The sequence below is a fragment of the Bombina bombina genome, chromosome 11, assembly GCF_027579735.1.
Source record: "Bombina bombina isolate aBomBom1 chromosome 11, aBomBom1.pri, whole genome shotgun sequence".
Taxonomy (NCBI): Eukaryota; Metazoa; Chordata; class Amphibia; order Anura; family Bombinatoridae; genus Bombina; species Bombina bombina.
In genome coordinates, this window is record NC_069509.1 from 11,458,727 (window position 1) to 11,473,220 (window position 14,494).

The 14,494-nt window shown below is 39.6% G+C and overlaps 1 protein-coding gene across 2 annotated transcripts in view; it reads right to left on the bottom strand.

Annotated features, from left to right (window-relative positions):
• The window catches only part of LOC128642499 (uncharacterized), a 198,950-nt gene that overhangs the window by 149,076 nt on the left and 35,380 nt on the right, over positions 1–14,494 (bottom strand). For both annotated transcript variants that reach the window (XM_053695277.1, XM_053695278.1), the window contains exon 6: positions 5,080–5,191. In XM_053695277.1, the coding sequence (XP_053551252.1) occupies positions 5,080–5,191 (112 nt within the window). The remainder of the gene's footprint in view (positions 1–5,079; positions 5,192–14,494) is intronic.

Below are 14,494 nucleotides of genomic sequence, written 5' to 3' on the forward strand. Positions count from 1 at the left end.
AGGGAGGGAGGGTATAATAGCACAGCGTATTTTAGCAAGTCTGCAGTAGGGAGGGTCTAATAGTGCAGTGTATTTTAGCAAGCCTGCAGTAGGGAGGGAGGGTCTAATAGCGCAGTGTATTTTAATAAGCCTGCAGTAGAGAGGGTCTAATAGCACAGTGTATTTTAACAAGCCTGCAGTAGGGAGGGTCTAATAGCACAGTGTATTTTAACAAGCCTGCAGTAGGGAGAGTCTAATAGCGCAGTGTATTTTAACAAGCCTGCAGTATGGAGGGTCTAATAGCGCAGTGTATTTTAACAAGCCTGCAGTAGGGAGAGTCTAATAGTGCAGTGTATTTTAACAAGCCTGCAGTAGGGAGAATCTAATAGTGCAGTGTATTTTAGCAAGCCTGCAGTAGGGAGAGTCTAATAGTGCAGTGCATTTAGCAAACCTGCAGTAGGGAGGGTCTAATAGTGCAGTGTATATTAGCAAGCCTGCAGTAGGGAGGGAGGGTCTAATTGCGCAGTGTATTTAGCAAGCCTGCAGTAGAGAGGGAGGGTCTAATAGCACAGTGTATTTTAGCAAGCCTGCAGTAGGGAGGAAGGGTCTAATAGCGCAGTGTATTTTAGCAAGCCAGCAGTAGGGAGGGTTTAATAACGCAGTGTATTTTAGCAAGCTTGCAGTAGGGAGGGAGGGTCTAATAGCGCAGTGTATTTTAGCAAGCCTGCATTAGGGAGGGAGGGTCTAATAGCACCGTGTATTTTAGCAAGCCTGCAGTAGGGAGGGAGGGTCTATTAGCGCAGTGTATTTTAGCAAGCCTGCAGTAGGGAGGGAGGGTCTAATAGCGCAGTGTATTTTAGCAAGTCTGCAGTAGAGAGGGAGGGTCTAATAGTGCAGTGTATTTTAGCAAGCCTACAGTAGGGAGGGAGGGTCTAATAGCGCAGTGTATTTTAGCAAGTCTGCAGTAGGGAGGGAGGGTCTAATAGCGCAGTGTATTTTAGCAAGTCTGCAGTAGGGAGGGAGGGTCTAATAGCGCAGTGTATTTTAGCAAGCCTACAGTAGGGAGGGAGGGTCTAATAGCGCAGTATATTTTAGCAAGTCTGCAGTAGGGAGGGAGGGTCTAATAGCGCAGTGTATTTTAGCAAGTCTGCAGTAGGGAGGGAGGGTGTAATAGCGTAGTGTATTTTAGGAAGCCTGCAGTAGGGAGGGAGGGTCTAATAGTGCAGTGTATTTTAGTAAGTCTGCAGTAGGGAGGGAGGGTCTAATAGTGCAGTGTATTTTAGCAAGCCTGCAGTAGGGAGGGAGGGTCTAATAACGCAGTGTATTTTAGCAAGCCTGCAGTAGTGAGGGAGGGTCTAATAGCGCAGTGTATTTTAGAAAGCCTGCAGTAAGGAGGGTCTAATATCTCGGTCTTGCTGCTCGTGGAAAGACCAACGCTATTTAACCCAGACTTTCCTTTATGATCAGCGACATACAGGGTACGTGAAGAACATAGGAATTTAAATTATTCCTAATGCACCTTGCGTTTAGTGCAGTTGTTCTAGAGCATTGTCAAGTCTGCAGTAGGGAGGGAGGGTCTAATAGCGCAGTGTATTTTAGCAAGCCTGCAATAGGGAGGGAGGGTCTAATAGCGCAGTGTATTTTAGCAAGTCTGCAGTAGGGAGGGAGGGTCTAATAGCGCAGTGTATTTTAGCAAGTCTGCAGTAGGGAGGGAGGGTCTAATAGCGCAGTGTATTTTAGACAGTCTGCAGTAGGGAGGGAGGGTCTAATAGTGCAGTGTATTTTAACAAGCCTGCAGTAGGGAGGGAGGGTCTAATAGCGCAGTGTATTTTAGCAAGTCTGCAGTAGGGAGGGAGGGTCTAATAGCGCAGTGTATTTTAGCAAGTCTGCAGTAGGGAGGGAGGGTCTAATAGCGCAGTGTATTTTAGACAGTCTGCAGTAGGGAGGGAGGGTCTAATAGTGCAGTGTATTTTAACAAGCCTGCAGTAGGGAGGGAGGGTCTAATAGCGCAGTGTATTTTAGCAAGTCTGCAGTAGAGAGGGAGGGTCTGATAGTGCAGTGTATTTTAGCAAGTCTGCAGTAGAGAGGGAGGGTCTGATAGTGCAGTGTATTTTAGCAAGCCTGCAGTAGGGAGGGAGGGTTTAATAGTGCAGTGTATTTTAACAAGCCTGCAGTAGGGAGGGAGGGTCTAATAGCGCAGTGTATTTTAGAAAGCCTGCAGTAAGGAGGGTCTAATATCTCAGTCTTGCTGCTCATGGAAAGACCATCGCTATTTAACCCAGACTTTCCTTTATGACCAGCGACATACAGGGTACGTGAAGAACATAGGAATTTAAATTATTCCTAATGCACCTTGGGTTTAGTGCAGTTGTTCTAGAGCAGTGTCAGGTAAACTCGTGAGCGATAACAGATAGTGATGTCGCGAACAGTTCTGCCGCGAATAGTTCGCAGCGAACATAGCATGTTCGCGTTCGCAACGGACGGCGAACATATGCGATGTTCGATCCGCCCCCTATTCGTCATCATTGAGTAAACTTTGACCCTGTAGCTCACAGTCACAAGACACATTCCAGCCAATCAGCAGCAGACACTTCCTCCCAGACCCTCCCACCTCCTGGACAGCATCAATTTTAGATTCATTCAGAAGCTGCATTCTTAGTGAGAGGAGGGACAGTGTAGCTGCTGCTGATTTAATAGGGAAATAGATAGCTAGGCTAGTGTATTCAGTGTCCACTACAGTCCTGAAGGACTCATCTGATCTCTGCTGTAAGGACAGCACCCCAAAAAGCCCTTTTTAGGGCTAGAACATCAGTCTGCTTTTTTTTCCCCCCCTGTGTAATCTAATTGCAGCCTGCCTGCCAGCTCAGGCTCACAGCGTATACTGTGCCCACTTGCCCAGTGCCACCACTCATATCTGGTGTAACAGTAGTGTACATTTAAAAAAAAACAAAAAACTTTTTTTAATTTGAAATAATAGCAGTCATTTTCCTTCACACGTGTACAGTGTGACACCAGTGCAAGTCATATCTGCTAAAAAAAGTAGTGTACATTAAAAAAAAAAAACAACCTTTTTTTACTGTGAAATAATAGCAGTCAGTTTCCCTTAAAAGTGTGCGTTCCAGGTCCTGCCAGGGCACAGTGTCACACCAGTGCAAGTCATATCTACTAAAACAGTAGTGTACATACATTTAAAAAAAAAAACAACCTTTTTTATTGTGAAATAATAGCAGTCAGTTTCCCTCACACGTGTGCGTTCCAGGTCCTGCCAGGGCACAGTGTCACACCAGTGCAAGTCATATCTGCTAAAACAGTAGTGTACATTTAAAAAAAAAAAAAAACTTTTTTATTGTGAAATAATAGCAGTCAGTTTCCCTCACACGTGTGCGTTCCAGGTCCTGCCAGGGCACAGTGTCACACCAGTGCAAGTCATATCTGCTAAAACAGTAGTGTACATTTAAAAAAAAAAAACCCCTTACACTACCTGAACGATACAACATCATACCTGATGTTTTAAAGCACGTTATTCCAAACAATTTAAGAATGTTAGGTGATTTATGCCCTTTATGGATTAAAACCAGACTCTGCATCAACTATGTAATTTTCCATGGGAGCTTGCCATGGATCCCCCTCCGGCATGCCACAGTCCAGGTGTTAGTCCCCTTGAAACAACTTTTCCATCACTTTTGTGGCCAGAAAGAGTCCCTGTGGGTTTTAAAATTCACCTGCCTATTGAAGTCTATGGCGGTTCGCCCGTTCGCGAACATTTGCGGAAGTTCGTGTTCGCTGTTCGCGAACGCAAAATTTTAGGTTCGCGACATCACTAATAATGAATAGTTTTTTTTAGTGCATCCCATAGAAGTTAGTGCACCTGAGTCTTTCACTCTTGCACTAACTTTTTACTTTTAGCTGTAATGAGTGCGCTAACGTGAACACAGTTTATGCTCAATTGTAAATAAATTTAGCAAGTGCTACATAAAAATACCGGACCACATATAGGTGACATGGTGTTATGTGGGGTCACACAATGTCCCCCAAAAGCTCACGCCCCTCCCTTAATCCCACTGTGTATATTTTTTACAACTGAGCAGTCATTGAATCCCCTTGGTTGCCAGTAACACACATATGTAGAGATTTGCCCTCTCCTGACTGCCAGGAGTACACACAGCAATGAACTAACCCCCATGACTGCTTGTGATACCTATAATAGAACATGCACTGTGTTATTCCTTTTTGGGCCATATTTGTAATGGATAAAGGCACTTATGGGACAATTAAGTATCCAGTATTTTTGTATAGATTTTACTGGACAGCTTGCTAAAATACTGGACTGTCTGGTTAAATACAGGACACCTGGGAGCCCTATATGCCACTTGTAATCAGGCCCATTGTTGGCAACGTTGCTCTTATATAGTGTACACATGCACGCTCCTGAGATTATGCTGTTATATAGTGTACACATGCACGCTCCTGTTATGGAAAGTCATGAGAGTTTCGACATAGAAGAATAAGTGAAAGAGGCCAGTTCGATAATAAACCTAAACAGGAAAGTTTTGCGACATGTTCATCTGTCAGACTCATGAAAGTCTCATTTTCATTTCATTGTCTCTTTAGCAAATAAACTTTAGAGGCTATATAAAAACCAAACAGTAAAATAACAAGCTAATTATTGATAAATGAACAAAACAACTATTTATTAAATATCTAAATAGCACACAACTGATACACTGTGGGATAGAGTGGTACTGAACATCTTGTATTTAAGCCATTTATGTTAAAACATTAAAAAAAAGGACCAGCTGGTCTAGGGGAAATTAGATTGCAGTAAGTGATACTGGGTTTTGATCTTTTCTTTTAAAGTGAGGTATAGGAGGGTTATCTACAAGTTATTACCAAATATAGCAAACCAAAACCTTCTAAAAACATCATAAATCTACCTTTGCCATTGCTGAATGTACTTGTTACTGGTCTAAGCAAGTGTACACAATGTCCTTAGTGATATTAAGACACCAACAGAATGTATATGAGATGTGCATCTCTGTATATAATACATATGTGTGCTGTATATAACAAGTGCGTATCTCACATATTCGGGTTACTCACCTGTTAAATGGGATTCCCCTTGAGAACATGATAGAGGTGATGGGCACATCAGGTAGAATTTGGTTGCTGACAGAGTAACTGGGAATCCCTACGTTGAGGAACATTCCTAGGACTGATACAAAGTAAGTGGCATTTAGATGAACCATTCATTTGTAGATAGTAACTAGTTACATAGAATATTCTTAATTATGTATTCTTTTATGTGATGGTATGACCCCTCCTCTGTTAGTATAACCTCTCATATGAAGGTATGGCCTCTCATATTAAGATATGGCCTCTCATGTAAAAATATAACTTCTGATATGAATGTATGGTCCCTCATGTGAAAGTATAACCTCTCATATGAAGGTATGGCCTCTCACAGGACAGTATAACCTCTCATATGAAGGTATGGCCTCTCACAGGACAGTATAACCTCTCATATAAAGGTATGGCCTCTCACAGGACAGTATAACCTCTCATATAAAGGTATGGCCTCTCACAGGACAGTATAACCTCTCATATGAAGGTATGTCCTCTCATGTAACGGTATAACCTCTCATACATAGCTTACACTTATACATGCAGATACATAGACACACTACATAGCTTACACTTATACATGCAGATACATACACACACTACATATCTTACACTTATACATGCAGATACATACACACACTACATATCTTACACTTATACATGCAGATACATACACACACTACATAGCTTACACTTATACATGCAGATACATACACACACTACATATCTTACACTTATACATGCAGATACATACACACACTACATAGCTTACACTTATACATGCAGATACACACACACACACACTACATAGCATACACATATACATACAGATACACACACTACATACCATACACTTATACATGCAGATACACACATACTACATATCTTACACTTATACATGCAGATACATACACACACTACGTGGCTTACACTTATACATGCAGATACATACACACACTACATAGCTTACACTTATACATGCAGATACACACACATACACACACTACATAGAATACACTTACACATGCAGATACACACACTTCATAGCTTACACTTATACATGCAGATACACACACACTACATAGCATACACTTATACATGCAGATACACACACACTACATAGCATACACTTATACATGCAGATACACACACACTACATAGTATACACTTATACATGCAGATACACACACTACATAGCATACACTTATACATGCAGATACACACACACTACATAGCATACACTTATACATGCAGATACACACACACTACATAGCATACACTTATACATGCAGAGACACACACACACTACATAGCATACACTTATACATGCAGATACACACACACACATTACATAGCATACACTTACACATGCAGATACACACACACTACATAGTATACACTTATACATGCAGATACACACACACTACATAGCATACACTTATACATGCAGATACACACACACACTACATAACATACACTTACACATGCAGATACACACACTTCATAGCTTACATTTATAAAACATAAAGAAAGTCTGAATGTTATCCCTTACAGGCTTATTTTGCAGTGCTGTATACAAAGCCTGGGGAAAGAGATTTCTTCTTGTTGATTTTAGTGTTAAACCTTATAGTTAATAGCTAACAGATTGAATATAATACGTATAGAATGAGTGTTGTGGTAGATACTGTGGGGGGTAGTTATCAAGCCGTCTACTTTTCTGGCTTCGCCGGCCCAATACGTCCGCCTAAGCTCGCCTACCTTCGCCGCCGCGGACCTTGAATACGTTCGCCTAAGTTATCAAATAAAGCTGTCAAAAAGCCGCGGGGCGATGAGCAGCGGACTGTGACAGTTATCACTCATCCGATCTCGCTGCCCTTCGGCTTTTTCCCAGCTTTATTGCTAGCCTGTCACTAAGCACTCACACTAAACTACACTGTTCTACCCCCTATACCGGCGCCCCCGGAGCCCCCCGCAACTCAATAAAGTTACTAACCCCTAAACCGCCGCTCCTAGACCCCGCCGCAAGTCTTATAAATGTATTAACCCCTAAACCGCCGCTCCCGGACACCGCTGCCACCTACATTATACCTAGTAACCCCTATCCTGCCCCCCCTATACCGTCGCCCTCTATTATAAAATTATTAACCCCTATCCTGCTGATCCCGCACCTCTCCGCAACTAAATAAATAGTTTAACCCCTAAACCGCCGCTCCATGAACCCGCCGCAACCTATAATAAATTTATTAACCCCTATCCTGCCCCCCACTACGCCGCCGCCACTGTAATAAAATGATTAACCCCTAAACCTAAGTCTAACCCTAACCCTAACGCCCCCCTAACTTAAATATTAATTAAATACATCTAAATAAATTAACTCTTATTAACTAAATGAATCCTATTTAAAACTAAATACTTACTTATAAAATAAACCCTAATATAGCTACAATATAAATAATAATTATATTCTAGCTATCTTAGGATTTATATTTATTTTACAGGTACCTTTCAATTTATTTTAACCATGTACAATAACTATTAAATAGTTATTAACTATTTAATAGCTTACCTAGCTAAAATAAACTGAAATTAACCTGTAAAATAAAAACTAACCTAAGTTACAATTACACCTAACACTACACTATACTTTAATAAATTATTCCTATTTAAAACTAAATACTTACCTGTAAAATAAACCCTAAGATAGCTACAATATAATTAATAATTATATTATAGCTATCTTAGGATTTATATTTATTTTACAGGTAACTTTGTATTTATTTTAGCTAGTTAGAATAGTTATTAAATAGTTATTAACTATTTAATAACTACCTAGCTAAAAGAAATACAAAATTACCTGTAAAATAAATCCTAACCTAAGTTACAATTAAACCTAATACTACACTATCATTAAATTAACTAAATAAACTACCTACAAATAACTACAATGAAATACAATTACATAAACTAACTAAAGTACAAAAAATAAAAAAAGCTAAGTTACAAAAAATAAAAAATTAAGTTACAAACATGTTCAAAATATTACAACAATTTTAAGCTACTTACACCTAATCTAAGCCCCCTAATAAAATAACAAACCCCCCCAAAATAAAAAAAATCCCTACCCTATTCTAAATTACATAAATTTCAAAGCTCTTTTACCTTACCAGCCCTTAAAAGGGCCATTTGTGGGGGCATGCCCCAAAAAGTTCAGCTCTTTTGCCTGTAAAAGAAAAATACAACCCCCCCCCCAACATTAAAACCCACCACCCACATACCCCTAATCTAACCCAAACCCCCCTTACAAAAACCTAACACTAATCCCCTGAAGATCATCCTACCTTGAGTCGTCTTCACTCAGCCGAGCCACCGATGGAACTGAAGAGGACATCCGGAGCGGAAGAAGTTAATCCTCCAAGCGGCGCTGAAGAAATCTTCCATCCGATGAAGTCATCATCCAGGCGGCGCTGAAGAAGTCTTCGATCCGGCCGATGTCATCTTCAAAGAGGCGCTGAAGAGGTCTTCTATCCGGGCGAAGTCATCTTCCAAGCCGGGTCTTGAATCTTCCTTCCGCCGACGCGGAACCACCTTCTTCACCGACGGACTACGACGAATGACGGCTCCTTTAAGGGACGTCATCCAAGATGGCGTCCCCTCAATTCCGATTGGCTGATAGGATTCTATCAGCCAATCGGAATTAAGGTAGGAAAATCTGATTGGCTGATGGAATCAGCCAATCAGATTCAAGTTCAATCCGATTGGCTGATCCAATCAGCCAATCAGATTGAGCTCGCATTCTATTGGCTGATCGGAACAGCCAATAGAATGCGAGCTCAATCTGATTGGCTGATTCCATCAGCCAATCAGATTTTTCCTACCTTAATTCCGATTGGCTGATAGAATCCTATCAGCCAATCGGAATTGAGGGGACGCCATCTTGGATTATATTATTATAGGTGGCGACGGTGTAGGGGGGGCAGATTAGGGGTTAATACATTTAATATAGGTTGCGGCGGGTTCAGGGAGCGGCGGTTTAGGGGTTAATACATTTATTATAGTTGCGGTGGGCTCCGGGAGCGGCGGTTTAGGGGTTAATATGTATAGAGTAGCTTGCGGTGGGCTCCGGGAGCGGCGGTTTAGGGGGTAATAACTTTATTTAGTTGCGGCGGTGTAGGGGGGGTCAGATTAGTGGTGTTTAGACTCGGGGTACATGTTAGGGTGTTAGGTGTAGACAGCTCCCATAGAAATCAATGGGATGTCTGTCAGCAGCGAACTTGTACTTTCGCTATGGTCAGACTCCCATTGATTCCTATGGGATCCGCCGCCTCCAGGGGTGGCGGATTGAAAACCAGGTACGCTGGGCCGTAAAAGTGCCGAGCGTACCTGCTAGTTTTTTGATAGCTAGCAAAAGTAGTGAGAATGTGCCGCACTTGTGTGCGGAACATCTGGAGTGACGTAAGAATCGATCTGTGTCGGACTGAGTCCGGCGGATCGAAGCTTATGTCACAAAATTCTACTTTTGCCGGTCTCGAGCCTTTGATAACTAAGGCGAATCAGCCTCGCCACAAATACGCTGCGGAATTCCAGCGTATTTGAGGTTGACGGCTTGATAACTACCCCCCTGTAGCTCTTATCCTTAGGTAAACACTTTTATCCGCAGCAGTGTATGATTTGCCAAAATAAATATATAGCAGAATGATCTGTTGCAGTATAAGCAATTGAAGATAACCAAAATTGAAAAAGTAAAAAATGCTCACTCACCAGTAGTGCTTTCCATGCAGGGGCTGTTCTGTGCAGGGGCTGAAGATCACTTGTTTCCTTGATGGTTGTATTTCGCAAACATACGTCGAGATTACGAGTTTTGCGGTAACAGGGGTGCGTTGCTAACGAGCATTTTTTTTTAACGCTCCCTTAAGACAACGCTGGTATTACAGGTTTTTTTAAACCCGGCGTTAGCCGCAAAAAGGTGAGCGTAGAGCAAAATTTAGCTCCACATCTCACCTCAATACCAACATTGCTTACGGTAGCGGTAAGCTGGCTAAACGTGCTTGTGCACGATTTCCCTATAGGAATCAATGGGGCAGATGCAGATGAAAAAAACCTAACACCTGCAAAAAAGCATCGTTCAGCTTCTAACGCAGCCCCATTGATTCCTATGGGGAAAGGAATTTTATGTCTACACCTAACACCCTAACATGAACCCCGAGTCTAAACACCCCTAATCTTATACTTATTAACCCCTAATCTGCCGTCCCCGACATTGTCGCCACCTACATTATAATTATTAACGCCTACTCTGCCGCTCCGGACACCGCCGCCACATACATTATCCCTATGAACCCCTAATCTGCTGCCCCCAACATCGCCGAACCCTACATTATATTTATTAACCCCTAATCTGCCCCCCCCCAATGTTGCCGCAACCTACCTACACTTATTAACCCCTAATCTGCTGCCACCAACGTCGCCGCCACTATAATAAAGTTCACCCTCATTTATATATATTATATACTATAATAAAGTTATTAACCCCTAAACCTAAGTCTAACCCTAACCCTAACACCCCCTAATTTAAATATAATTTAAATAAATCTAAATAAAATAACTACAATTAAATAAATTATTCCTATTTAAAACTAAATACTTACCTATAAAATAAACCCTAACCTAGCTACAATATAACTAATAGTTACCTTGTATCTATATTAGGATTTATATTTATTTTACAGGCAACTTTGTATTTATTTTAACTAGATACAATAGTTATTAAATAGTTATTAACTATTTAATAGCTACCTAGTTAAAATAAGTACAAATTTACCTGTAAAATAAATCCTAACCTGAATTGCAATTACACCTAACACTACACTATCATTAAATAAATTACCTAAACTAACTACAATTAACTACAATTAAATAAAATAAACTAAAGTACGAAACCACCCCCACTAAATTACAGAAAATAAAAAAGAATTACAAGAATTTTAAACTAATTACATCTACTCTAATCCCCCTAATAAAATAAAAAAGGCCCCCAAAATAAAAAAATTCCCTACGCTATACTAAATTACAAATATCCCTTAAAAGGGCTTTTTGCGGGGCATTGCCCCAAAGTAATCAGCTCTTTTACATGTAAAAAAAAATACAATACCCCCCAACATTAAAACCCACCACCCACACACCCAACCCTACTCTAAAACCCACCCAATCCCCCCTTAAAAAAACTAACTCTACCCCCTTGAAGATCACCCTACCTTGAGACGTCTTCACCCAGCCGGGCACAAGTGGACCTCCAGAGGGGCAGAAGTCTTCATCCGATCCGGGCAGAAAAGGTCCTCCAAGCGGCAGAAGTCTTCATCCAGACGGCATCTTCTATCTTCATCCATCCGGAGCAGAGCGGGTCCATCTTCAATCCAGCCGATGCGGAGCATCCTCTTCAAACGAAGTCCAAGCAAAGAATGAAGTTTCCTTTACATGACGTCATCCAAGATGGCGTCCCTTGAATTCCGATTGGCTGATAGGATTCTATCAGCCAATTGGAATTAAGGTAGGAAAAATCCTATTGGCTGATGCAATCAGCCAATAGGATTGTAGTTCAATCCTATTGGCTGATCCAATCAGCCAATAGGATTGAGCTCACATTCTATTGGCTGTTCCAATCAGCCAATAGAATGCGACGTCAATCCTACCTTAATTCCGATTGGCTGATAGAATCCTATCAGAATTCAAGGGACGCCATCTTGGATGACGTCATTTAAAGGAACCTTCATTCTTCGCTTGGACTTCGTTTGAAGAGGATGATCCACGTTGGCTGGATTTACAGGTAAAAGAGCTGATTACTTTGGGGCAATGCCCCGCAAAAGGCCCTTTTAAGGGCTATTTGTAATTTAGTATAGGGTAGGGAATTTTTTTTATTTTGGGGGGCTTTTTTATTTTATTAGGGGGATTAGAGTAGGTGTAATTGGTTTAAAATTCTTGTAATTATTTTTTTATTTTCTGTAATTTAGTGTTTTTTTTTTCGTATTTAATTGTAGGTAGGTAATTGTAGTTAGTTTAGTTAATTTATTTAATGATAGTGTAGTGTTAGGTGTAATTGTAATTTAGGTTAGGATTTATTTTACAGGTAAATGTGTACTTATTTTAACTAGGTAGCTATTAAATAGTTAATAACTATTGTACCTAGTTAAAATAAATACAAACTTGCCTGTAAAATAAAAAATAAATCCTAAAATAGCTACAATGTAATTATTAGTTATATTGTAGCTATTTTAGGGCTTATTTTATAGGTAAGTATTTAGTTTTAAATAGGATTAATTTATTTAATTGTAGTAATTTTATTTTGTTTTATTTAAATTATATTTAAGTTAGGGGGGTTAGACTTAGGGTTAGACTTAGGTTTAGGGATTAATACATTTAATATAGTAGCGGCAATGTTGGGGCGGCAGATTAGGGGTTAATAAATGTAGATAGGTGTCGGCGATGTTAGGGACGGCAGATTAGGGGTTAATAAAATTTAACTAATGTTTGTGAGGCGGGAGTGCGGCAGTTTAGGGGTTAATATATTTATTACAGTGGCGGCGATGTCCGGTCCGGTTTTATGCCGACCCATAAAACTCTTAACTACTGACTTTTAAATGCGGTAGGGTCTTGACAGGAGAGGCTGTACCGCTCACTTCTTCCAAGACTCGTAATACCGGCGTTAGGCAAGTCCCATTAAAAAAGATAGGATACACAATTGACGTAAGGGGATTTGCGGTAAGCTTGAGTCGCGGAAGAAAAGTGAGCGGTACCCCTGTACCTGCCAGACTTGTAATACCAGCGGGCGTTAAAAAGCAGCATTGGGACCTCTCAACGCTGCATTTTAAGGCTAACGCAAGACTCGTAATCTAGCCGATAGTAAGGTTTGGTGCTGATAAATAAGCAATATCTTGTTTGTATATATACATAAAAGTCTATATGGTGAGCGTATTTTTACTGACTTTAGCCCAATGAGGACCGCTAGAAAAAATAGCACATAGTCATAGATTCACCGAAGTGAAATGTATCCAGCAGTTAATGGACCGAGTAGGATATAGATAAAAAATAACTTTATTTGTATCAAAAGTAAAACTTGAGTATAACAAAGTAAAAAAACTAACAATACCACAGCCAGAGAGTCAACCTAACAGCATAGTGGTTTCACATACAACATGTTTCGTACCGTTACAGCACATCGTCAGGGATAGTAATGGGTTAACTATTCAGGTGTTAAAAGCAATTTTAGCCCAATCGGATGTGTCTGTTTAATTTAGCCACTCATAGCAGCCGATTTTGAAAAGCGTCAGAAGCTTATTTTGAAAACTGTGCATTGACACAATCAGATGGGGCTAAATTTAATTATACAAAAACAGTATAAAAAAAACATTGGTACCTATACTATATATAGAAAACACTATGCAAACATAAATCTCAATGAAATGGACTGGTATCCTATTGCTGTTGTGAGCAGCAATATAGCGATGTAGCATAATATTTACATAAATCATATCTAGTGTATATAAAACTCTCAGATTACTTGAAGTAAGAGCCAAATACATAGAATACATACAATATGTAAATCGTTTCTGAATAAGACTATTGAGATAAATCTAAATGGGGATCAAGAAACTTAAAACAAACAGACAGGACAATTGGTAAAGCAAAATAAAGAGAAATGAAGAAAAATAAAGAAAGTGGGATAGGATTTTGAAATGAGTATAAATTACAGTTGTATTATGTAAAGCAGTTAATATAAAAAGTACAATTCTTATAAGAAATAGTGAGATTTAATTTAAAAATGATCCAAAAATGTTTAACCATTTAATGGATCGTGAAAAATCACTAAACTAAGTGGAACATCAAAACTCCCCATATCCAACAAATTATTGATGGTATCATAAGAATTATATTATGTGAACAATGTAAGATGTTTGTGCTAAAGAACAATGTGATAAGTTTACCTAATATAAACATAGATACAATGGTATAAGGAAATAAATGTGTGATTATTAGAGACATATAATATGTTTCCTAACTGTACAGTGAAAAAAGTGACTAAATTATTGTGGTGTCAAATAGTAAACTACTTAAAATTATGTATTAACAAAGAATTAAACGAGGAAAAAATGACATAGATGACTAGTGTCATATCTCTATACTAGCAATAATATACAGACTCTAAACCAATCCATCCATTCTAACAAAAAGTGCCCTACTGAAAAATGAAATAAAACCGCATTTGTCGTCTTATGTCACAATAAAGAATATATAAACAAAGAGCATCTGTTAGTGCATATTTTACCCATAAATGGTCTGACCTATAGGGTAAATTAACTGGAAAATGAACTTTTAAAATTGGAAGAGGTTAGAAGAAATTATT